General features: G+C 42.3%; 1 protein-coding gene across 2 annotated transcripts; it reads left to right on the top strand.

Moving 5' to 3' along the window:
* The first annotated feature begins 249 nt into the window (after positions 1-249).
* LOC115153169 (polypyrimidine tract-binding protein 2) lies at positions 250-23,976 on the top strand. Of its 2 annotated transcripts, none has more exons than XM_029698306.1 (13): positions 250-375; positions 1,299-1,326; positions 2,593-2,659; positions 11,706-11,887; positions 12,326-12,622; positions 14,244-14,354; positions 14,758-14,971; positions 18,661-18,776; positions 20,555-20,588; positions 21,065-21,157; positions 21,425-21,641; positions 21,936-22,013; positions 22,250-23,976. In XM_029698306.1, the coding sequence occupies exons 1-13, from the start codon at positions 368-370 to the stop codon at positions 22,377-22,379; spliced, it is 1,575 nt and encodes a 524-aa protein (XP_029554166.1). In that variant the 5' UTR covers positions 250-367; the 3' UTR covers positions 22,380-23,976. The 2 variants fall into 2 exon arrangements, with proteins under 2 accessions (XP_029554166.1, XP_029554174.1); XM_029698314.1 differs by having other exon boundaries at positions 14,758-14,959.
* The last annotated feature ends 3,065 nt before the right edge of the window (positions 23,977-27,041 follow it).

The raw sequence follows: 27,041 nt of genomic DNA on the forward strand, positions 1-27,041 counted from the left end.
GGACAGTGATCATGCAATGTGTCCATGTGCCATGACCATGTTTGATGTAGTCACAATCCAGAGTAACATTAAATAACAAAACAAATCTCAATGGTCAAGTCAAATGATGAAGACTTCTTAATGATAACGCATCAACTTAAAGCCACTATAAAATACGGAACAGTTGTACCACTATCTCTTAAAATGCTCTCGTCTTTAATGAACACAAAAAAGCATGACGCTGCATGAAACGAAACACGTTTTTTGTTCGACTATTTCCGCCTTATTCGACTATTTCCGCCACGGTCTTCAGTCCCTCCATTTTGTTTTCTGTTGTTGGCAAGAGAACATTGCAGAAAACTGTGTCGTTTAGAAGGATTTTCTGGCAATGGACGGGTATGTATAATCGGCCTTCTACGATGCTTGTGTTTTTCTTGAACGAATGCATCATGCGCGGCAATATATCGTTGATTAAAAGTAAAGTAGCTAACGTCCGATTCTAGCTAGGGTTTGTTTTAGCTAACTAGCGTTACCTTAGCTTGGTTAGCTACTAGTAGCTACTAACTAACTCCTGGCTGACCCATGTCAGTGAACTGGGAGAGAGCTAAATAGGTAACGCTAACTGTAGCTACGTAAACAAAGTATATTTTGTTTCCGAAACTGTTTAGTAGCCTGCTAATGTTAGCTAACTTACGTTAGGTAATACATAGCTGAATAATACATTGCAACGTTAGCTAGCTAGCTCTGGATAGTATTATATGCGAGGGTGTGTCGTCCTCGCTTGTGCGTTGATCATTCATTGAATCCTTTGTTGATCGGAAATCTAGCTAACGTTAGCTAGCTATCAACTCAAAGTAGAAGTCATCAACACCGTTTAACTTGAATTGCCATACATGTTTCCCCTTTTATATGTGGTCAGATAAACAACATGTGTGTATGTTATAACTATGTGCTTGTGGAAAGAAACGTTTGGTTTTCTTTTTGTAGGTAGCCACGGCACTAGCCCGCTAAGTTGAGAATCTTACCATGGGTAACGTTAGCTATTTGACTAGCGTTAGCTAACTTCCTATGCTAGCTAGCAAGCTCGAATCTACTTGAACATGCCGCTACTAACGTTAGTTTCTCGGGTGACTGTGCTGCACATAAAGTATCTGCTAATAACGTTACTGTTACTATGTGACATTAGCTGGCTAGCTACCTTCTCTATCCCGTGAGTTAATAAACTAGCTAGTTGAACTGTAGCTAGCTAGATAAGCAGCATGCTCTGTATTGTGGGAAGATTATGCTTAGCTAATCAGTATGTTCCCTCTCTTTTTCAGTATTGGAGATGTTGCAGTTGGCGTAAAGGTAAGCCTCAGTGCAGTGCCCTCTCTATGGCAAAGGTTATAGATGCTTGGAAACATCTCAAATTCTATCTCATTACTATGGCAATGCAAAACTCATTAGTTGTTACATTAGGCTAACTACATCCCGATTAACACCTTGGTCAAGGATTGCCTCCATCCAGTTTTAGTCCCCTATGTTATACTTTATGGGCAGATGCCTTACATGGGACACACAACTCAAATTTGCAACCCACCCATTTACTACAATTAATACAAACTAAAGTGCTTTGTGTACATGGCACAGCTTTTCAAGTCAGAATCTGCACACAGAATCCTTAATGTAGCCTACTACTGTTGAGAGAGCATGTTGTATTGGATCAGAAAGATGAGGCTACATTTCAAATTGTAATTTCTAGCTTTTATCATATTAGAACAACAGTAATTAAATAGGACCAATTTATGTCCATTCTGTTTAGGGAGAAAGGTGTTCTTTTATAAATGCATCCAGATCCTGTACCCTTCTAACCCAGTTTGTCCAACAACCGCAGTTCCGTCTGGTGCAAAACAAAGTTAACTCTTCTGCTAAAGGAATGACTCTTGAAAACAAACAGCCCTTTGATAGTATTATTGGGCTTTGCCTCTGTGTTTTTCATCAATATTTAATGTCCAAAAGAAACTTTGCCTTGAGAAACATTCCCAGCCCTGGTGTGAGTTAGGTCTAGTTGTCACATTTTAAGTCAAAGACAACTTTATTATCTGGAATGTATTTGTGGACTCTGGCCCTACGGGAGCACTCCATATCTAATTTATCACATCTATAAAACATGTTGGCGATAAAGAACATTTCGTTCAAATTCACTCGCAGACAAAAGAGAAAAAGACTAAGACCCAGGCCTATTCTATAGTTGGGTCTGTAATGGCTCCAGGCCTCGCTGTCCCATCTGTCAGTTTTAGCGGTGCTCGGAGTACGTCAGCCAGCAACTGCAGCCCAGCGGACAGAGGACAGCTCCGAGCCTTCGGGGAGCGCTGGGGAGCTCCAGATGAAATGACATGTCTGATATCTTGAGACTCCATGAGATTAAACCGACTGACACTAGAAAAAAACCAAATGAAAGGGGACTCTTGGTGTTATGTCCTCCCTCCGTTTCCTCAAACTGTCCACAGAGAGAGCTATTTCATTGTGGTCTTTCAGGGGCTCTGCTCACTGCAAATGGAAGGTGTCTCTTCTTAGAGAGCCATGCCTTTATTTCACTTTCACTCTTTCTCACTCTTTGTTTTCTTTCTTCAGAGAGGATCAGATGAGCTGCTGTCAAGCAGTCTCTACAACAGTGGCTCCGACATGAGCAGTATCAGTGGTAAGTTAGTGTGGTCCTATTTATTTTTTCCCTCTCTTTGCAAGCCCTCTCTTAATGGAATTTGCATACATCATTTGATCGGCGTCCAACGGCATTAAAATAAATGAAAGGAGTAATGAATGTTTGACAGTTGAATGGCTGTATTAGTAGATGTCTTCCTCACGGGAGGTGTTTCAGTATCTGAATAACCTGGTGCGCCTCTGTAGGTGGGCACATACACATGCTTGCATGTGATTGGAATAGAGATGCTGCCTGCAGTGCATTTCAATGGGCTATATCTCTTCAGAGCATTGCTGTAATGCCTTAAAGAGAAAATATAGTAGCCTGAGAAAGCTACCTTTATTCTTCATTTTCTTTTCCACAGGTCCAAATCAGTATCTTGACATCCTCAACATCAAATCTAATTTTGTCACATGCGGTACAACAGGTAGACCTTAACGTGAAATGCTTACTTCACAAGCCATTAACCAGCAATACAGTTCAAGAAATGGAGTTAATAAAAAAATATTTTTTTAATCACATCAAAAACTATCAAGAAAATTACATAACAACAATGAGGCTATATACAGGTGGTACTGGTACCGAGCCAGGTTAGTCGAGGTAATTTGTAAAGTGACTAGGCATAGATAATAAACAGCGAGTAGCAGCAGTTTGTTTGGCCATTTTATTTATTGTTCAGCAGAAGGGGTAGACGCTGTTAACCTGTTGAGGACAGACGTTCTGCCAGCGGAACCCCGTTCCGCCAGCGGAACCCCTAGCCAATGGCATCGCACGGCGCAAAATACAAAAACCAACTAAAATACCACAATTCAATTTTCTCAAACCATCAACTATTTTACACCATTTTAAAGATAAGACTCTCGTTAATCTAACCACATTGTCCGATTTCAAAAAGGCTTTACAGCGAAAGCAAAACATTAGATTATGTTAGGAGAGTACATAGACACAAATAATCACACAGCCATTTTCCAAGCAAGCATATACACTGCTCAAAAAAATAAAGGGAACACTTAAACAACACATCCTAGATCTGAATGAAAGAAATAATCTTATTAAATACTTTTTTCTTTACATAGTTGAATGTGCTGACAAAATCACACAAAAATAATCAATGAAAATCCCATTTATTAACCCATGGGGGTCTGGATTTGGAGTCCCACTCAAAATTAAAGCGGAAAACCACACTACAGGCTGATCCAACTTTGATGTAATGTCCTTAAAACAAGTCAAAATTAGGCTCAGTAGTGTGTGTGGCCTCCACGTGCCTGTATGACCTCCCTACAACGCCTGGGCATGCTCCTGATGAGGTGGCGGATGGTCTCCTGAGGGATCTCCTCCCAGACCTGGACTAAAGCATCCGCCCACTCCTGGACAGTCTGTGGTGCAACGTGGCGTTGGTGGATGGAGCGAGACATGATGTCCCAGATGTGCTCAATTGGATTCAGGTCTGGGGAACGGGCGGGCCAGTCCATAGCATCAATGCCTTCCTCTTGCAGGAACTGCTGACACACTCCAGCTACATGAGTTCTAGCATTGTCTTGCATTCGGAGGAACCCAGGGCCAACCGCACCAGCATATGGTCTCACAAGGGGTCTGAGGATCTCATCTCGGTGCCTAATGGCAGTCAGGCTACCTCTGGCGAGCACATGGAGGGCTGTGCGGCCCCCCCCCCCCAAGAAATGCCACCCCACACCATGACTGACCCACCGCCAAACCGGTCATGCTGGAGGATGTTGCAGGCAGCAGAATGTTCTCCACGGCGTCTCCAGACTGTCACGTGCTCAGTGTGAACCTGCTTTCATCTGTGAAGAGCACAGGGCGCCAGTGGCGAATTTGCCAATCTTGGTGTTCTCTGGCAAATGCCAAACGTCCTGCACGGTGTTGGGCTGTAAGCACAACCCCCACCTGTGGACGCCGGGCCCTCATACCACTCTCATGGAGTCTGTTTCTGACCGTTTGAGCAGACGCATGCACGTTTGTGGCCTGCTGGAGGTTATTTTGCAGGGCTCTGGCAGTGCTCCTCCTGCTCCTCCTTGCACAAAGGCGGAGGTAGCGGTCCTGCTGCTGGGTTGTTGCCCTCCTACGACCTCCTCCATGTCTCCTGATGTACTGGCCTGTCTCCTGGTAGCGCCTCCATGCTCTGGACACTACGCTGACAGACACAGCAAACCTTCTTGCCACAGCTCGCATTGATGTGCCATCCTGGATGAGCTGCACTACTTGAGCCACTTGTGTGGGTTGTAGACGTCTCATGCTACCACTAGAGTGAAAGCACCGCCAGCATTCAAAAGTGACCAAAACATCAGCCAGGAAGCTGATGCACAACAGCATGTGAAATTTATTGTCAATCAGTGTTGCTTCCTAAGTGGACAGTCTGGTTTCACAGAAGTGCGATTGACTTGGAGTTACATTGTGTTGTTTAAGTGTTCCCTTTATTTTTTTGAGCAGTGTATGTCACATAAACCCAAACCACAGCTAAATGCAGCACTAACCTTTGATCTTCATCAGATGACACTCCTAGGACATTGTTATACAATACATGCATGTTTTGTTCAATCAAGTTCATATTTATATAAAAAACAGCTATTTACATTAGCATGTGATGTTCAGAACTAGCATACCCACAGAAAACTTCTGGTGAATTTACTAAATTACTCATGATAAACGTTGACAAATACATAACAATTATTTAAAGAATTATAGATACAGAACTCCTTTATGCAATCGCTATGTCCGATTTTAAAATAGCTTTTCGGCGAAAGCACATTTTGCAATATTCTGAGTACATAGCTCGGCCGTCACAGCTAGCTATTTTGACATCCGCCAACTTCGGGGTCACCTAAACTCAGAATTACTATTAGAAAAATTGGATTACCTTTGATTTTCTTCGTCAGAATGCACTCCCAGGACTTCCACTTCAACAACAAATGTTTTGGTTCCAAATAATCCATAGTTATATCCAAATACCTCAGTTTTGTTTGTGCGTTCAGGTCACTATCCGAAAGGTAACGCGCGAGCGCATTTCGTGACAAAAATAATCAAAATATTCCATTACCGTACTTAGAAGCATGTCAAACGCTGTTTAAAATCAATTTTTATGCTATTTTTCTCATAAATAGCATTAATATTCCAACCGGGCAACGTATTCATTCAAAGAGAGAGAAAGAAAAACATGGCGAGTTCTCGTGACCGTGCATCTCCAGTCTCACTGTCCCCAAGCTGACCACTTACAAACTCTGCTCCTATACTTTGCCCAGAGACAGCAGACACCCCATTCCACTTTCTGGCGGCTTTAGAGAGCCAATGGATGCCTTAACCTCTACGGGCTAGGGGGCAGCATTGAGAATTTCGGAAAAAATATGTGCCCATTTTTAACTGCCTCCTACACCAACTCAGAAGCTAGAATATGCATATTATTGTTCAGGTTTGGATAGAAAACACCCTAAAGTTTCTAAAACTGTTTGAATGGTGTCTGTGAGTATAACAGAACTCCTATGGCAGGCAAAAACCTGAGAAGGTTTCATGCAGGAAGTACCCTGTCTGACAAGGTGTTGTTCTTGCTTCTGTTTATTGAAGAGTCAGGATCTTAGCTGTAACGTGACAATTCCTAGGGCTCCAATAGGCTCTCAGAACCCGGGAAAAACCTGAACGATGACGAGGCAGCCTCAGGCTGAAACACAGAATCCCCTTTTCCAAGTGTCGCATCAGAGGACAATAGAATTAGGCGCGTGCGCGATTCGACCCCGTGGAGTATTTACCTTCGGCTGTTTAGCTAATTGCAGATTCCCGGTCGGAATATTATCGCTTTTCTACGAGATAAATTGCATAAAAATTGATTTTAAACAGCGGTTGACATGCTTCGAAGTACGGTAATGGAATATTTAGAAAAATTTGTCACGTTCTGCGCCATGCGCACGACCGTGATTTAGCATTCTGATAGTGTCTAGAACGCACGAACAAAACGCCGCTGTTTGGATATAACGATGGATTATTTGGGACCAAACCTACATTTGTTATTGAAGTAGAAGTCCTGGGAGTGCATTCTGACGAAGAACAGGAAAGGTAAGACCATTTTTCTTATAGGAAATGTGATTTTGGTGAAGGCTAAACTTGGTGGGTGTCTAAATAGCTAGCCCGTGATGGCTGGGCTATGTACTTAGAATATTGCAAAATGTGCTTCATCCGAAAAGCTATTTTAAAATCGGACATATCGAGTGCATAGAGGAGTAATGTATCTATAATTCTTAAAATAATTGTTATGCTTTTTGTGAACGTTTATCGTGAGTAATTTAGCAAATTGTTAGTAAATTCCCCGGAAGTTTGCGGGGGGTATACTTTTTCTGAACGTCACATGCTAATGTAAAAAGCTGTTTTTGATATAAATATGAACTTGATTGAACAGACATTCATGTATTGTATAACATAATGTCCTAGGTGTGTCATCTGATGAAGATCATAAAAGGTTAGTGCTGCATTTAGCTGTGGTTTGGGTTTTTGTGACATTATATGCTAGCTTGAAAAATGGGTGTCTGATTATTTCTGGCTGGGCACTCTCCTGACATAATCTAATGTTTTGCTTTCGTTGTAAAGCCTTTTTGAAATCGGACAGTGTGGTTAGATTAACGAGAGTCTTTAAATAGCTGTAAAATAGTCATATGTTTGAGAAATTGAAGTAATAGTATTTCAAACGTTTTAAAAATCACGCCACTGGATTCAACTGGCTGTTACGTAGGTGGGACGAATTCGTCCCGCCGGTCCCATAGAGGTTAAGTGTCACGTAACAGCACAGATGCTCTAATTTCGATAGAGATGTAACAGAAGGACAGCAAATTGTCAGACAGGGCACTTCCTGCATGGGATCTTCTCAGGTTTTGGCCTGCCATATGAGTTCTGTTATACTCACAGACTCCATTCAAACAGTTTTAGAAACTTTTAGTGTTTTCTATCCAAATCTACTAATTATATGCATATTCTAGTTTCTGGGCAGGAGTAGTAATTTATCCGGCTGTGAAAATACTGCCCCCTATCCCAAAGAAGTTACGGGGCCTTTTGTGCCTAGACTTGGCATTCCGGTACCGCTTGCTGTGCGGTAGCATAGGAAACCGTCTATGACTTGTGCGACTGGAGTCTTTGCCAATTGTTTGGGCCTTCCTCTGACACCGCCTAGTGTATTTAGGTCCTGGATGTCAGGAAGCGTGGCCCCAGTGAAGTACTGGGCCGTACGCACAGCCCTCTGTAGCGCCTTACGGTCAGATGCCGAGCAGTTGCCATACTAGGCGGTGATGCAACCGGTCAGGATGCTCTCGGCAGTGCAGCTGTGGAACCTTTTGAGGATCTGGGGACCCATGCCCAATCTTAAGTCTGCTGAGAGGGAAAAGGTGTTGTCAAACTTATTGGTGGCGTTTGAGTCTTGGACACGCAGTCGTGGGTGAACAGGGAGTACATGAGAGGACTAAGCACGCACCCCTGAGGGGCCCCAGTGTTGAGGATCAGCGTGGCAGATGTGTTGTTGCCTACCCTTATCACCTGGGGGTGTCCTGCCAGGAAGTCCAGAATTCAGTTGCAGAGGAAGGTGTTTAGTCCCAGGGTTCTTAGCTTAGTGATGAGCTTTGTGGGCACTGTGGTGTTGATGCAGAAACGCTGAGTCAATGAACAGCATTCTCACATAGGTGTTCCTTTTGTCCCGGTGGGAAAGGGCAGTGTGGAGTGCGATTGAAATGTAGTTATCTGTAGATATGTTGGGGCGAATTGGAGTGCGTCTAGGGTTTCCATTATGATGGTGTTGATGTGAGCCATGACTACCGACGTGAGTGCTACAGGCGGTAATCATTAAGGCAGGTTACCTTCGCTTTCTTAGGCCCAGGGTTTATGGTGGTCTGTTTGAAACATGTAGGTATTACGAACTCTGTCTGTAATGCCTGAAAATGTCAGTGAAGACACTTGCCAGTTGGTCTGCACATGCTTTGAGTATACGTCTTGGTAATCGGCCTGGCCCTGCGGCTTTGTAAATGTTGACCAGTTTAAAGGGCTTGCTCACATTGACTAATGGAGAGCGTGATCACACAGTCGTCCGGAACAGCTGGTGCTCTCATTCATGCTTCAGTGTTACTTGCCTCCAAGCGAGCATAAAAGGCATTTAGCTCGTCCGGTAGGCTCGCGTCACTTGGCAGCTCGCGGCTGTTTTTCCCCTTTGTAGTCCGTAATATTTTTCAAGCCCTGCCACATCCAACAAGTGTCCCGCTCCTTGTAAACGGTAGCTCTAGCCTTTGGCTTGATGTGGATGTTGCCTGTCTCCTTGGCATCTGGTTGGGAAATGTACGTACGTCACTGTGGGGACGACGTCGTCAAAGCACTTTTTGATGAAGCCGATGCCTGATGTCTACTCCTCAATGCCATTGGATAAATCCCGGAACATATTCCAGTCTGTGCTAGCAAAACATTCCTGTAGCGTCCTCGTCATCTCATCACTTCCGTATTGAGCGAGTCATTGGTACTTCCTGCTTTAGTTTTTTCTTGTAAGCCCGAGTCAGGCGGATATAATTATGGTCAGATTTGCTAAATGGAGGCCGAGGGGGGGGCCTTACGTGTGTGTGTGGCGTAAAGGTCGTCCAGAGTTTTATAATTTTTTTCCCCCTCGCCTTTGGTTGCCCGTGTGACATGCTGCTAGAAATGAGGTAAAGTGGTGGTGATATTCTACCTTAGGCGAGCAATACCTCAAGACTTCTTTAATATTAGACACAAACCAACGGTTATTGTCAAATAGACATGCACCCCTCGTCTTACCAGATGTAGCTGCTCTGTCCTGCCGATGCACGGAGAAGCTAGCCAGCTCTGTGTTATCCGTGTCGTCGTTCAGCCACATCTCTTTGAAACATAAGATATTTCTGTTTTTAATGTCCAGTTGGTAGTATAGTCTCATTCGTAGATTGTCCGGTTTGTTTTCCAATGATTGCACATTGGTCAATAATTTGGACGGTAGTAGTGGTTTACCTACTCGTCTGCAAATTCTTACAAGGCACCCCCCCCTTTCCTCTGTCTTTTCTTCAATAGATGTAATAATCACTACAGACCCTGCTTCGATTCCAGGCTATATCACAACTAGAGGTCGACCGATTATGTTTTTTCAGCGGCGATACTGATTATTGGAGGACCCAAAAAACCGATACAGATTAATCGGCCGATATTATTATTATTTATTTATTTTTTCCTTTTTTCCCCTTTGTAATAATGACAATTACAACAATACAGAATGAATACTAATTTTAACTTAATATAATAAATCAATAAAATCAATTTAGCCTCAAATAAATAATGAAACATAATGCAAAAACAAAGTGTTGGAGAAGAAAGGAAAAGTGCAATATGTGCCATGTAAGAAAGCTAACGTTTAAGTGCCTTGCTCAGAACATGGGAACATGAAAGCTGGTGGTTCCTTTTAACATGAGTCTTCAATATTCCCAGGTAAGAAGTTTTAGGTTGTAGTTATAATAGGAATAATAGGACTATTTCTCTCTCTACGATTTGTATTTCATATACCTTTGACTATTGGATGTTCTTATAGGCACTTTAGTATTGCCAGTGTAACAGTATAGCTTCCGTCCCTCTCCTCGCTCCTACCTGGGCTCGAACCAGGTACACATCGACAACAGCCACCCTCGAAGCAGCGTTACCCATGCAGAGCAAGGGGAACAACTACTCCAAATCTCAGAGCGAGTGACATTTGAAACACTATTAGCGCACCCCGCTAACTAGCTAGCTGTTTCACATCGGTTACACCAGCCTAATCTTGGGAGTTGATAGGCTTGAAGTCATAAACAGCGCAATGCTTGAAGCATTGCGAAGAGCTGCTGGCAAAACGCACGAAAGTGCTGTTTGAATGAATGCTTACGAGCCTGCTGGTGCCTACCACCGCTCAGTCAGACTGCTCTATCAAATCATAGACTTAATTATAATATAACAAACACACAGAAATACGAGCCTTAGCTCATTAATATGGTCGAATCCGGAAACTATCATCTCGAAAACAAAACATTTTTTCTTTCAGTGAAATACGGAACCGTTCCGTATTTTATCTAACGGGTGGCATCCCTAAGTCTAAATTAGTTCGCAACGAGCCAGGCGGCCCTATCTGTTGCATATACCCTGACTCTGCGTGCAATGAACACAAGAGAAGTGACACAATTTCATGCTAGCAGGCAATATTAACTAAATATGCAGGTTTAAAAATATGTACTTGTGTATTGACTTTAAAGAAAGGCATTGACGTTTATGGTTAGGTACATTGGTGCAACGACAGTTTTTTTCCCCCCCGCAAATGCGCTTGTTAAATCATCACCCGTTTGTGGAAGTAGGCTGTGATTCGATGAGAAATGAACAGGCACCGCATCGATTATATGCAACGCAGGACACGTTAGATAAACTAGTAATATCATCAACCATGTGTAGTTAACTAGTGATTATATTTGATCGTTTTTTATAAGATGAGTTTAATGCTAGCTAGCAACTTATCTTGGCTTCTTGCTGCCCTCGCGTAACAGGTAGTCTGCCTGCCATGCAAGCGCCTTGTGGAGTGCAGTGTAAGGCAGGTGGTTAGAGCATTGGACTAGTAACAGCAAGGTTGCAAAAACGAATCCCCCCTGAACAAGGCAGTTAACCCCCGTTCCTAGGCCGTCATTGGAAATAAGAATGTGTTCTTAGTCTGACTTGCCAAGGTAAATAAAGGTGTGTGTGTGTGTGTGTGTGTGTGTGTGTGTGTGTGTGTGTGTGTGTGTGTGTGTGTGTGTGTGTGTGTGTGTGTGTGAAAAAAAATAAATAAATCTGCAAATCGGTGGCCAAAAATACTGATTACCGATTGTTATGAGAACTTGAAATCGGCCCTATTTAATCGGCCATTCCGATTAATCGGTCGACCTCTAATCACAACCACAATCATTCTGTGTGCCTTAAGTTGTTTGTGTGCGTTCTGGTGGGCAGATTGAGAGCAGAGCAGGAGACCAATTTACATTGTGACAAATAGAATAAAATATGACTTTTATTGTCCATCTAGATGGTACGTCCAACGGGAGTGACAGTAAAAAACTGAGAGTGGAAGACAGGATGGAGGCTCCTCCTTCTCGTGTGTTGCACATCAGAAAACTGCCCAACGAAACTTCAGAAACGGAGGTCATTGCCCTGGGGTTACCTTTCGGGAAGGTCACCAATATCCTCACTCTGAAGGGGAAAAACCAGGTGAGTGGGCCCAGAACAATTCTGCAGCCATTTTGCCGGGTCCTTCCAAATGTCTATTTTTCAGTGAGTGGTCAGTGGGAGATGTTTGGCTCTTGCCCCTTAAATTCCTTTCTTGTGTGACCTCTCTGTCTGAGTGATTCCTAATTGCCTGTGTTTTAATCCATTGGTATTCCTTCTGAAACTTGCCATTTAGGATTGGAAAACATTGGCTGTGTTTGTCTGAAGTTAATGTCATCGTCACATTGTTGAAGTTTTCATAGTGAATTGTTAAGTTTCCTTGTTTTGTGTCCCTGTATATTGTCTTATAATACAGAAAGGATAAAGTTCAGTTTAGTTGAATATAACTGTATAATTTCTGTATCATAAGACTCCATAGAATGACATTGGGTATATATTGTAACAGAACTATAATTTCTCTTTTTGTCCATTGGTCCTCAGGCTTTCTTGGAGCTGGGGACAGAGGAAGCGGCAATTACTATGGTCAACTACTACTCTACTGTGACACCGCATGTTCGTAACGTCCCCGTATTCATCCAGTACTCCAACCACAAAGAACTCAAAACAGACGCTGGAAACCAGCGTGCCCAGGCGGTCTTGCAGGCGGTGTCAGCGGTCCAAGGAGGCGGTACCCCTACATCGGGTTCAGATCTGGCTCTAACAGCTGCATCCAGCCCTGTGCTCAGAATAATCATCGACAACATGTTCTACCCAGTCACTCTGGATGTGCTGCAGCAGGTACTCTCACAACTTCACATTTTTGTGTCGGAGAGCAGATTTCTGAATGCGATACACTGCTCAAAAAAATAAAGGGAACACTAAAATAACACATCCTAGATCTGAATGAATGAAATAATCTTATTAAATACTTTTTTCTTTACATAGTTGAATGTGCTGACAACAAAATCACACAAAAATACATCTGGACTAAGCATCCGCCAACTCCTGGACAGTCTGTGGTGCAACGTGGCGTTGGTGGATGGAGCGAGACATGATGTCCCAGATGTGCTCAATTGGATTCAGGTCTGGGGAATGGGCGGGCCAGTCCATAGCATCAATGCCTTCCTCTTGCAGGAACTGCTGACACACTCCAGCCACATGAGGTCTAGCATTGTCTTGCATTAGGAGGAACCCAGGGCCAACCGCACCAGCATATGGTCTCACAAGGGGTCTGAGGATCTCATCTCGGTACCTAATGGCAGTCGGGCTACCTCTGGCGAGCATATGGAGGGCTGTGCGGCCCCCCCAAGAAATGCCACCCCACACCATGACTGACCCACCGCCAAACCGGTCATGCTGGAGGATGTTGCAGGCAGCAGAACGTTCTCCACGGCGTCTCCAGACTCTGTCACGTCTGTCACGTGTGCTCAATGTGAACCTGCTTTTATCTGTGAAGAGCACAGGGCGCCAGTGGCGAATTTGCCAATCTGTTCTCTGGCAAATGCCAAACGTCCTGCACGGGGTGTTGGGCTGTAAGCACAACCCCCACCTGTGGACGTCGGGCCCTCATACCACCCTCATGGAGTCTGTTTCTGACTGTTTGAGCAGACACATGCACATTTGTGGCCTGCTGGAGGTCATTTTGCAGGGCTCTGGCAGTGCTCCTCCTTGCACAAAGGCGGAGGTAGCGGTTCTGCTGCTGGGTTGTTGCCCTCCTACGGCCTCCTCCACGTCTCCTGATGTACTGGCCTGTCTCCTGGTAGCGCCTCCATGCTCTGGACACTACGCTGACAGACACAGCAAACCTTCTTGCCACAGCTCGCATTGATGTGCCATCCTGGATGAGCTGCACTACCTGAGCCACTTGTGTGGGTTGTAGACTCCGTCTCATGCTAGCACTAGAGTGAAAGCACCGCCAGCATTCAAAAGTGACCAAAACATCAGCCAGGAAGCATAGGAACTGAGAAGTGGTCTGTGGTCACCACCTGCAGAACCACTCCTTTATTGGGGGTGTCTTGCTAATTGGCTATAATTTCCACCTGTTGTCTATTCCATTTGCACAACAGCATGTGAAATTTATTGTCAATCAGTGTTGCTTCCTAAGTGGACAGTTTGATTTCACAGAAGTGTGATTGACTTGGAGTTACATTGTGTTGTTTAAGTGTTCCCTTTATTTTTTTTGAGCAGTGTACATTTTCTTGTGGGTATGCTCCATTTTTTTTTTGTACATAGTTGACCACTACCTCATCTGACCTTATCTCGGTGTGGAAATTAGGGTGTGTTTTTAAAAAATCTATATTTATTATTATAGTTTTTGTTGTTGTTGTTGTGGTTTTTAATATTTTCTCTGATAGTCAAACATCAGCTATGTTGTTGACGTTGTATTTTAAACACATTTCCTGTATTTTCTGTCTGTTAGATCTTCTCAAAGTTCGGCACGGTCATGAAGATAATCACATTCACCAAGAACAATCAGTTCCAGGCCCTGCTGCAGTTCAATGACCCATCTACCGCACAGCAAGCCAAAATTGTGAGTAGTCCTAGTGATGATAATAAATACATAGGTATGATAGAGCGTTTTTCTAAGAACCACAGAGTAAGAGAGACTGTGATACCCAGTGAAGACCTCTCATAGCAATCAAGAGTTCATAATTACGTTTTCGTAATTCGGCAGGTGCTCTTATCCAGAACGACTTACTGTAGTGAGTGTGTACATTTTCGTACTGGTCCCCTGTGGGAATCAAACCCACAACCCTGGCATTGCAAGCGGCATGCTCTACCAATTGGGCCACACGGAACTGTGAAATTAACTGAGTTGTACAATTTCATTACTCGTTGGTGTATTTGTACACTTCTCGCTGTTTCTATTGTGAGAGCACTGTTAAGGTTTCCACATGCAAATAAACCTGAAACTTGTTTCCATTCTTACTCAGGCCCTGGATGGTCAGAACATCTACAACTCGTGCTGTACGCTCCGCATCGATTACTCCAAGCTGGTCAACCTGAACGTCAAGTACAACAACGACAAGAGCCGTGACTACACCCGGCCAGAGCTCCCCGCTGGGGATGGACAGCCTGCCATGGACCCCAACATGGCTGCTGCCTTTCAAGGCAAGGACTCCAACTCTCTGCTTGGTAAGATCCCAGGTAGATCCCTCTCTTTTCCTTTCTCTTTCCTCTTAATGTCTTCTTTGGGGCTCTTGGGATTGGGAGGTGTTGGAAGCTCAACACTGGTTTAGGGACTAGCTCTGCTTTCTCTATCTCTGGTGCTGTGGGGTCTATTTGTCTATCTCTGCTCATGTCTGTCAATTTCATCCATCTCCTATGTCCAGTAGGGTTGGGTGGTATCCAGATTTTCTGTATACGGTATTACCCGAATTGTACACACGGTGCTATTTAGATATATTTAATTTTTAACACTAAACAATTTAGGCAACAGGGATCTTGATCCGGGAGGGGATTGAATGTCTATGCTGTAACGAAGAAGCTTGATCTTGATATCTATAGCAAACCAAATGCATAGCTTGAGACCTGGGCTGGATGTAATTTATTTGACACATTTTCTATTTCTTAAAGTTATACTTATTTTTATTCTATTTAATCTTTATTTAACTAGGCGAGTCAGTCAAGAACAATTTCTTATTTACAATGACAGCCCACCCCAAACCAGGGCGACACTGGGCCAATTGTGCGCCGCCCTATGGGACTCCCAATCACGGCCGGATGTGATTCAGCCTGGATTCGAACCAGGGACTGTAGTGACGCCTCTTGCACTGAGATCCAGTGCCTTAGACCAGGAGCCCACAGTGGCATTATAAGCAGTGGCATAGCTAGCATTGTAAATCATACATTTACATTTTAGTAATTTAGCAGACGCTCTTATTCAGTGACTTACGTAGTGAGTTCATACATTTTCGAACTGATCCCCCGTGGGAAATGAACCCACAACCCTGGCATTGCAAGCGTCATGCTCTACCAACTGAGCTACACATCTGGGACGCCTGTATTTCCAAAATACACGCAATATCGCCCAAGCCTAATGTCCAGTGTCAGGTGGAATCACTCTTGCTGGACTGGCTGTGCCTGTCTGCCAGGGAAAGTACATTTGTTTTACCTCAACCGGGGCTCTGGGTGGGTGGGGTTTGCACATCTTAGACCATTCTATTGGCCCTAAAGTGAAATCTCCACCCACACTGGGCCCTGGGTGATCCAAATGCACCCTCAGGCTCTTGTTGGGTCTAAGTCATGATCCCTCTAACCCAGTTCCTGATCCCTCTAACCCAGTTATCTCCAACAGGTCGACCGCAAACTAACAGTAGCTCGCAACCCACCTATGAGTAGCTTGCCATGCAATTCACATGTTCCCACCGCAAACTGTCATAAACAAATCAGACACCTCAAGCTCCCAGCTACTATCTAATCAACGCAACATTGACATTATCCCACCATAGTTAGTGTTAGCCACTTGACTTAAAAAGCTTAAGCTATCTGTAATATTGCCCGTCTGTCTGTGTGGTGCGTGAAGCCAGTTGATGTGATAACTGTCTTGTAGGTTGACACAAATGTTTTCCTCAAAACCTCCTCAATTAACCGTTAACTGCAAAGTAGGCTTACCTGACAGCAGTATATCATGAGTATGTATATCATTTGTATCTATAATTTGTTATTTGCAAACTTTGCCATGAAATGGGCAGCGGCAATGCAGAAACATCGCTATGCGTGCACGTCGGCACATTCCTCACTCGCTAGATACGTAATTTAACCTCTTGAATGTCTCATCCCGTTAGCGGGATCATTTTCCAGCGAAAACTCCTAGCGACATTAGCATAACGAAATTCAATAATTTTTTTTTTTCAAATATAGGGCTGTCTCATATCGTTTTATAGATACACCTCTCTTGAATCGACCCTCGTTGTCCGATTTCAAAAAGGTTTTACAGGAAAAGCACAATATTAGATTATGTTAGAGGAGTACTTTGTAAAAATCGCATCATATGAATTTTCCAACCAAGCACACGCATCACATATAGCCAAAAAACAGCTAAATGCAGCACTAACCTTTTACAAACTTCATCAGATGACACACCTAGGACATCATGTTACACACAGCATGCAATCTTTTGTTCAATAAAGGTCATATTTCTATATAAAAACAGCATTTTACATCGGCACCTGAGGTTGACTAACTATTTTCCCATATAATGCGTCCCGGGAAACAGTGCTACAATTTTATAAATTACTATTCGAAAACGATTTTTTTAATATATATTGTCAATCTAAGATTTATAGATGAATATCTCTTGAAAACACCAGTCAAAACAGATTTTAAATTAACTTTACAGGGTAATCACACTTTGAGATCAAATGGGATGCGATACCCAGAAATTGAGCTCGAAAACCTAGCTCGGCGCCATCTTTGAACATTTGAGCACGTAACATCTGATATTGTATAATATCGCCAATAATCCCTCACCTTTAGTTGTCTTCATCAGAAATCACTTCCCGATGTCCCAGGTCCATGACAAATGTATTTTCGGTCGAAAAAGTCCATGCTTTATGTTCCATTAGCTTCCTCTTGTTAGCGCGTCCTAAGGCTGTAATCAAATGTCGATCCGTGGGCGGCAGCTGTCTAACGCAAAATGACTGTTTACGGTAAGTTAGGGTCGTTCAAACATGTCAAACGTTGTATCAAGAAATCGTCAGGGCCTGTTTCAACAAGAAAGCCAATCAGATTCAAGTGGGACGATTTCATTGTGTTTCAAAAAACTTCCAAAGGTGGGGGCAGACACGGCCGCCAACGTCACAATGCTCATGGCCCTCCGACTGTGACCAATTGCCACATCGTCTCTTTCACTGAGTTTCTACCGTAGAACCCTCAAAACACTTTGTAAAGACTGGGGACATCTAGTGGAAGCACTGGAAAGTGCTCAATTTTCATTTTTTTACGTTGTGATTTATAGGTAAGGCTGTGAAGTCGAGTCCACAATTCAGATTTCCACTTCCTGGTTCAATCGGTCTCGGGGTTTTGACTGCCATACGAGTTCTGTTATACTCACAGACACCATTCAAACAGTTTTAGAAAATTTTGGGTGTTTTCTATCCATATAAAATAAGTATATGCATGTCTTAGCTTCTGACTTTGATTAGTAGGCCGTTGAAAATGGGAACGATTTTTTTCCAAAATGCGCTGTGGCGCCCCCTATCCTAGGGGAACGGCAAGAAGTTAAAGGACTAGATGCGCTATTAAAGGGAAATTGCACAATAAATACAGTACCAGTCAAGTTTGGACACCTACTCAGCATATGTGGGAACTCCTTGAAGGCTGTTGGAAAGCTGGTTGAGAGAATGCCAAGAGTGTGCAAAGCTGTCATCAAGGCAAATGGTGGCTACTTTGAAGACTACATGATTCCATATGTGTTATTTCATAGTTTCTGATGTATTCACTATTATTATACAATGTAGAAAATAGTCAAAATAAAGAAAAACCCTTGAATGAGTAGGTGTGTCTAAACTTTTGACTGGTACTGTTTTCTTCCAGACCCTAAGAAAACGTGTACTGATTTGATTTAACCGTTGACATGGACGCAGAACATTACATTTCGTTGTTTCTCTAGGAACAATTTTAATTTTGAGAGTGAAAAACAAATCTAAGACCAAGACATAAAACTGAACATCATTTGGGAAGATATGAAACATTTCTTGAAAAAATCTGATTTTTACAGGGCCCCCGTTTGAGTTGTTTATGAAACGTTATATTGACAGAACACGGTGCACTACTTTCTCTGGTACTCTTAAGGACAGCGGGGACCCCTGCTCTAACCTCTGACCTCTCTCCAGGTGCCCTGAGCCCGCTAAATGCTGCGGCGGCGGCGGCTGCTGCTGCAGGGAGGGTGGCTCTGTCTGGTCACTCAGGCTCCAGCGGCGTACTCCTGGCCTCCAACCTCAATGAAGAGGTCAGTACTGTTCTACCTACCTTCCCATCCAGACATGGACCTAACCCCTCTCACACGCCTAACACACATGCTCTTGTTTCTATTGTCCTCTTTCCCTCGCTCTTTCTCTCTCTCGCTCTCTCTGCCTCTTCATGATTTCCAAGTCTGCCAGTGCAGACTGAGCCCCTCTCGCTCCCTTCAAAGATAGGGGGGAAAAGGGGACTCTAGTTTTCTCTAAGCTTTCCTCTCTGGCTCATATGAAAGATCATATGATGACTTTGTATTGTCTGAATCACTCTCACTGCTATTCTCTCTCTCCTTCTTTCTCATTTTGCCATACTGAACTGAAACGTAACCATCTCTTTCCTCTCTGCTCTCCTCTCCTAACTTGATCTCTCTGTCTGCCTGTCTCGTGTGAGATCTCTATGGAGAGGACCTTATATTTCAGATACTATGACTCTGTTATTACTTCCCACACTCTCAACATGTACAGAACCAGTCAAAAGTTTGGACGCCTACTCATTCAAGGATTTTTCTTTATTTTCTACATTGTAGAATAATAGTGAAGACATCAAAACTATGAAATGACACGTATGGAATCATGTAGTAACTAAAAAAGTGTTAAACAAACCACCCTTTGCCTTGACAGCTTTGCACACTCGTGGCATTCTCTCAACCAGCTTAATGAGGAATGCTTTTCCAGAAGTCTTGAAGGAGTTCCCACATATGCTGAGCACTTGTTGGTTGCTTTTCCTTCACTCTGTGGTCCAACTCATCTCAAACAATCCAATTGGGTTGAGGTTGGGTGATTGTGGAGGCCAGGTCATCTGATGCAGCACTCATCACTCACTTTTTTTTTGGTTGCTATTATTCTACAATGGAGAAAATAGTAAAACTAAAGTGAAAACCCTTGAGTTGCTATGTCCAGACTTTTGACTGGTACTGGTCTGTGGGGCCAAACATGATTGTTGAATGCCATAACTCAGGTGGTTTCATGTCTGTTGTCTCAAGATTTGTGTGCATGGTCTTTGGACAAATTTGATTCACTTCATACTCTAACACATTTTAGCTGAAATCTCCTTGGCCCAGTTTTTAAAAAGTTATCCATCTGGATTTTGCCTATCGGATACGATTAAATGCATAGAAATAGAACGGACTAATTATTGACTTGAATGGGAACTCCCGTTCTATTTAATCCTATCCGGATAGATACCCTTTGAAAAACTGGACCCTGAACTTCAAGCTTTAGCCTACTGCATGTCCTTTGTTTCTTCATTGCGAGGCTATTACTCCTATGATTATGGTGTGATTATGATTTGACATTGAATGTACCTTACCCATGTTTGTCCAGGGGGTGATTTACATTTGGCACAATTTATTTGCTCGTTTAGTTCTGACTAAGTACATGAACCGGCCATTTTCTGACCAAACTCCTGCATTTCCAGTGTACTGACCTGTATTTATTTTTGTCCCCCTCCCTCACTTTGTTTTAATATTTGCATTTGCTCCTCCCTCCCTCCCACCTCTCTCTCTCCCCCCCATCTATTCCCCTTGCTTCATCCATCACTGTAACCCCACTGTTCATGATTGGTGCTTGAACAAAACCAACCTGTTCCCTTGGACCAACCTTATCCCCAAATTAACTGAACCATACTCCATGACCACCTTCACCATTCTACGGGAAACCACCCTCCTCCGTTATGGATGATCTGTCCATCTCCGCTACGCTCTCTACCTCCGCTCCGACTCTTCTACCTCTCTACCTGTCTTCCGCTGCTTGTTCTTCTCTCCTTCTAAAGATGGTTACGCCCCAAAGTCTGTTTACTCTCTTCGGTATGTTATTGTTAGCTCTCTACCGCTCTCTTCTTTTGTTGCTTATTCCTGTTAAGAGACATGTTTTATTTTATTTCCTTACACTGTAACTGGTTTGGCTTGTAGTCTTTAGGAATAGGTTATTCTGTTACATTGGTTTGGTTATCTCTCAATCTCTCGTTTCGGCTATTGAAATTGATCCATCCATAAATTTGTTCAAATGCATGGTAAATTGATTTGGCATGTACTGTAGTTTGATTGGCTAAACATCTCACAGAGCTTGTTAACTTCTCTATTTGAGGGTTTCTCTGTCTGACCTTTACAGACACACGCCTCCATTTAATTCTGATGAATGATCTCAAGCCTACTGTCTCTATCTAGCCTCTTTCTCTCTCTGTCTTGCCTAAACCTTCCCTCTATCTCCAGCGCTAACTGTTTTCCTCACTGTCTCCTCTTCCTCCTCGCCCTCCTCTCGTCTGCTCATGGCTTTAACACAGGGGTCTATGGGGACACCCAGAGGGTGAAGATTCTTTACAATAAGAAGGACAGTGCTCTGATACAGATGGCCGATGCCAGTCAAGCCCAGCTAGGTAAGATTCTCCTCCATTTCCCCAACTGTCAACTCTCATGTTAACTGGCTGATTTAAAAGGATTTTAAATATTATTCCGTTTCCCATGTTCTCAAGTGGCAAATAAGGATATTTGTTTTATTTTCTTGATGTAACCTGGATAAATAAATGTTAAATTAACTAAAATTGGATAGGATAAACGTCCTCACAGGGGCATTTGTTTTCGGACACATTACAGCTGGATAAAACAAACCATGCACACTTAATACAAATCCAATCTGCTTCCAGCGATGAGTCACCTGAATGGTCAGAAGATGTATGGGAAGGTCATCAGGGTGGCTCTGTCCAAGCATACCTCAGTGCAGCTGCCCAGGGATGGACTGGATGACCAGGGCCTTACCAAGGATTTCACCAACTCCCCCCTGCACCGCTTCAAGAAGCCCGGCTCCAAGAACTTTCAGAACATCTTCCCTCCCTCCACCACCCTCCACCTCTCCAACATCCCGTAAGTCTATGTCATGGCCCCTAGACTAGATACTCGGTTGTCTATATTGGCTCATACTGGTTATTGTTAGGATTTGGACATGGTAAGCAGCTCCTGCATCTGTGTCTGTTAGTGTAGCCCCTGATCCAAGGTCAGTTTTGCAGTTTCTCACTCAACGGTATTTGGTGAGGGTAATCTGATCCCAGATCTGTGCTAACTAAGGGCAACGTCTATACCTGGAAAGAAAGTAAAGTGAACCCTATGGTCTGGGTTGGCTGTCTTTTGTTGGAATGCTAAGTTCATGTGTTTCGACAGAACGGATGTAACTGAAGAAGACCTGAGACTACTGTTCTCCAACGCCGGGGGCACTGTGAACGCATTCAAGTTTTTCCAGTAAGTATTTTTTTCTCTTTACCGCTATAATAACGTAACTGCGCTACAGTTGTTCTTGATTTGTTTGTGAATTAATTTCTTTAGCTCTGTGGCTAGCTCCAGGGTGTTACACTGACTGACCCTGTGTAACCCAAATATGTGCATGTTTGTGTGTTCTGTGGGCTTTTTGAGAGCAGAGAAGAATATAAATTCTGATGTAACAGTGGGACAAATAAACCATCTTGTCTTCTTCCCAGGGATCACAAAATGGCGCTGCTCCAGATGTCGACGGTGGAAGAGGCCATCCAGGGTCTGATTGACCTCCACAACTACAACATGGGTGACAACCACCACCTGAGAGTGTCCTTCTCCAAATCCTCCATCTAAACCAGCATAATGATCCTCCACAACATCCATCGCTTTCTGTTTCCAAATGGCTTTTGGCTGCTGTTCATTTATCCTGTACACTCTTTATGGACTGGGGGACCACATTTTGACCTCATTGTAGTTCTTTCTATTTTTTCTTTCTACGTGTTATCAGTCATTCCTTCAGAGAGAACCAGAAACTAAAATGTGTATTAAAAAAAATAAGTTGTTGTACTTGTATGTTTTGAGGACATTTTACCCCCTTCCCCTGACCCCTGTGTAAGTCCCATATTCCATTTGTATGATAGGCAAACCATTTTCTTTTTCCATCTTCTTATTATGAAGGGTGGATGAATGGACTTTGGCGTCTCTTTATTATGATTAGTTACATAAGATATGTGCCTTACCTGACAATATCAACTCTTTTTACATTTTAAATATTTACACGAATCCCTGCAGTCAGATTTTGAGGCACATTAATTTTGATGTGTAAGATTTGTTTAAAACATGATTTCTGTTCTCCCATGTGACTGTGCAGTTTGAACTTCTGCCACCCAAAAAGCTTCTCCTTTTCAGTTGCAGGTGTTGAATTTGTGCCGGGTTTTATTTTGTTAGTCACTATAGTTGTTGTGGAGTGGGTAACCATATGAGATTGAAGTTGAATCAGTCTTTTTACAATCGTTTTTTTTGCGCTAACTTGGACCACCGTGCTTGAGGTTTCTTGCGAACAGACAACCAACAATGCAGATTTAATCCAAGTTTCCATCTGTATGATCATTGTAACTGTTTTTGTTTCCACAAGTCATCCATTTACTAAAATAGTCAATGTTGCTTTTCTTTAGGTGTTAGTTTTCCTTACCTTTTTTTTTTTTTTTTTTATGTACATGGGTAGAAGTTGAGTGGTTTCCTAAGCATGTACTGCCTGGTCTAGTTATTGGAATTAAAGTTGGTAGTACTTTATTCATTTGAACTGTACTTCATAACTGTCATTGTCCGACAGATGACGAAACAAATGTCATGGCAATATTATGAAGTACAGTTCAAATAAAGTGTTACAAAAAAATCTGCTGTTGCATGCGTTGGAAGAGGCTAATAGAAGAGTATCTGTAGTGACGTCAACGTGTTGCAGTTTACTGATGAAGGTTTGGACCAAAGTGTATGTGCCTTTTTTTTAGTTTTAATTTACATTGCATCGCCAAGGAAAGGAACAATATTTTAGTGAACCGCTGATATATTTTGTATATCTGAACAAATAAGATACAGGACCTGATTCAGAATCAACAACCTTCATTCCTTCTATGGTTATTTTAAGCTGATATAGATGTAATACCCACAATTGTTTGAAGAATCCCACAACCTCAGCTTTCTAGAAAATGAGATTCTGTTTTTCAAGAGAAGTCATGTATATTTTCTATCAGTTACATTTTTACAGCTCTAGAAATGTAATATTCAGATATAGTTTGGAAGAGGCACAATTAAAATAATTTTCTAACAAAGTCGGGAGATTTGGTCTGACTTAGTTGTTTGAGATTTTTTCTTTCTCCACTTTTTATCTTCTCTTGTGTGTACTTTGCTTTACCTGTGTAGCATGCTCAATAAACTCTTCTGTAGCTCTGTATTCACCTCTTCTGTCTCTGTCTACAGCTTGCTCATCTTTCTTCTCCGGTCTCACTTCACTAGGTTTCTGATATCAGTTATATTCTGTCCCAGGGTGGGAAAGGAAAGGGACCAAAACAAATGGGGATACTAAAGCTCAAAATGGGCCTAATTCAATTATCTGAACAAAATAAATGAACAATTTGAAGTTTGCTTCTGACAAATTAAACCCCCTGGTTTTGAACTTGTTCTGTCTCTTCCTGTAGATCTAATACACTAACTGGTCTCTGGGACGCACACTGTTTTAAATCCATATATACTCTTTTCTTTCTGCTCTGTAGGGGATTCTGTCACTAAATGCTCATAACCACTGGAATTAGCTGCATATCGCACCAATCCAATGCCACCATTTTATCTAGACCTTACGCTCCAACTAACATATTGTGTGTGGGTAGACTGTGTCACTTACTACCATCTCTGGAGTAATCTGTGTAATATCGTTCCATTCCGAGGCCATAGGGGGGAAAAGCATGTCTAACATCCAATAACTCATGTTTCTGGTCATGAAATGTTTTAATGTCTAGTCTATGGCAGTCTGTTTATTATAGTCTCAACGCATTTCTGTACTTGACCAGTGGCTGCTGTGTTTGCAGTGCCGTTATTGAGTCAGTTCATCGGCATGGGCTGTACAATGATGGACGCCCTGTCTGTGACTGTTTGATGAAGACGATTCTCCAGCCCCGCTCTGGAGTTGAAATGCGGGGCCGGTGTGATTCATCATGGCCTAGTCCTAGATTGACTACCACCATACCGGTACTCCCAGTCCACGCTGCTGTTATTTTGCACACTTAAATGAAAGCGCTTGTGTTCTCCATCTACCTTGATAAACAGAAAATACATGATAAATCAGCGAGCGGACGACCCAGACCGAATCAATAGCTCGTCTAGCCCCAATGCATCACGAGACATCTGTATCCACTCTCCATCACCCAGTCAACAAGATGGGAGCTATTCTATTTTTTTCTCTGTCTTTTTTTCCCCCACTGAAAGGTGTGGCTAAGAAGTTGTTGTTGGAGTTGAATATAGTGTTACTCTGTCCTGTGCAAGTTCCAATTATGTCAAAATGTTTCTGTTTTCAGTAAAGCTCTATTTTTTGTAATTTTGTAATATTTTATACCGCAACCATCTAGTAATCCAAAGTTTGTGTGTTCAAGTCGCACCAGGGAGAATTGTAGCATTTCAGATAACCCTTTTCCTAACCTTAACCTACCTCTCCTAACCTTTCTCGTTTAGTTCTAACATTTTAGTAAATTCTCTGTAACCTTTGTTGTTAGTTCTCCTACCCTTTTACATAGATTCTTCTAACCTTTGTAGTCAGTTCTCCAAACCAGCAACATGGAACAAGCAGCCTGGTCTCAGAGAAAGACATATAACCCTAACCCTAATGTCCTCGAAGACATATGATAAATAACATTATCCAATTCATTTGATATTGTACCAACGGGTAAGACATATGTTACTATACTCTTCCAAATCGTATATTGTACGAACACTATTGCGTTCGTAATGTAATGTAATGTGAGAGCAAGTCATTTCCCACAAATAATTTCCCACTGGGCACAAACTGGTTGAATCAACGTTATTTCAATATAATTTGTCAACGTATTGTGACGCAGAATCTACGTGGAAAATACATTGTCATCATGGTAAATTTCAACATAGACAAACTCGTATGAAATATGTTGAATTTGTACCTTTTAAACAACGTCAGATATTCAATGTTACAGTGCCTTCAGAAAGTATTCACAACCTTTGACTTTTTTACAGCCTGAATTTAAAATGTGAAAAATTGGCCTGCAAACAATAACCTCATAATGTCAAAGTGGAATTATGTTTTTAGAAATGTTTATAAATTGATTATAAATGAAAAACTGAAATGTTGTGAGTCAGTAAGTATTTGAGCCTAAATAAGTTCAAGAGTAAAAATGTGCTTTGCAAGTTACATTAAGTTGCATCGTGTTTAACATGATTTTGTAATGACTACCTTGTCCCTACCCCACACATACAATTATCTGTAAGGTCCCTCAGTCTAACAGTTCATTTCAAGACCAGAGAGGATTTCCAATGCCTCACAAAGAAGGGCACCTAATGGTAGATGGGTTTAAAGAAAGAAAAAAAGCAGACATTGAATATCCCTTTGAGCATGGTGAAGTTATTAATTACACTTTGGATGGTGTATCAATACACCCAGTCTCTATAAAGATATAGGCGTCCTTCCTAACTCAGTTGCTGGAGAGGAAGGAAACCACTTAGGGATTTAATGAGGTCAATGGTGACTTTAAAACAGTTACAGAGTAATGGCTGTGAAAGGAGAAAACTGAGGATGGATCAACAATGTTGTAGTTACTAGTTACATTGTAGTTACCACAATACTAACCTAATTGACAAAGAGAAAATAAGAAAGACTGTACAGAATAAAAAATATTCCAAAACATGCATCCTGTTTGCAACATGGCACAAAATGAATACTGCAAAAAGGTGTCAAAGCAATTCACTTTTTTGTCCTGAAAACAAATTGTTATGTTTGGGGCAAATCCAATACAACACATTACAGCACCTCCTGGAGAATGAATCAACAGTATCTACAGCGACCCTTTGGTCTCTCATCCAGGGTTTTAATAACCAAGCCCTGCTTAGCTATGGTATTTGTCATTGACCACTACCGATGTGCTATCGTGAGAATGATTGTTGAGAGGTCTCCACTTAAACACGAATTAGATTCACTGTTGCTATTGAAATGATTCCAAAGGGTAAGTTTAACAGAGCAAATGAAATGTGACCATACTTCATCACTCACATATCCTCAATGGTGCTATTTAGGCCTATATTTGCAAAGTCATAAACAGCTATTGTTTCAATTCAACCCAGAAATAGACTGAAAATACACAATACAATAGACCTAGGGTTTCAAGCTCTGGTTGATTTAAAATGTAATGATATTTAGTCAACTCAACCAAAAATCAACATTTGAAAGAGATTTATTTTCTGCTTGGATAGTTCCATCTGTGCCACTGAATTGGTTTGGCT

Source organism: Salmo trutta, chromosome 2 (assembly GCF_901001165.1).
Source record: "Salmo trutta chromosome 2, fSalTru1.1, whole genome shotgun sequence".
In the NCBI taxonomy this organism is placed as follows: domain Eukaryota; kingdom Metazoa; phylum Chordata; class Actinopteri; order Salmoniformes; family Salmonidae; genus Salmo; species Salmo trutta.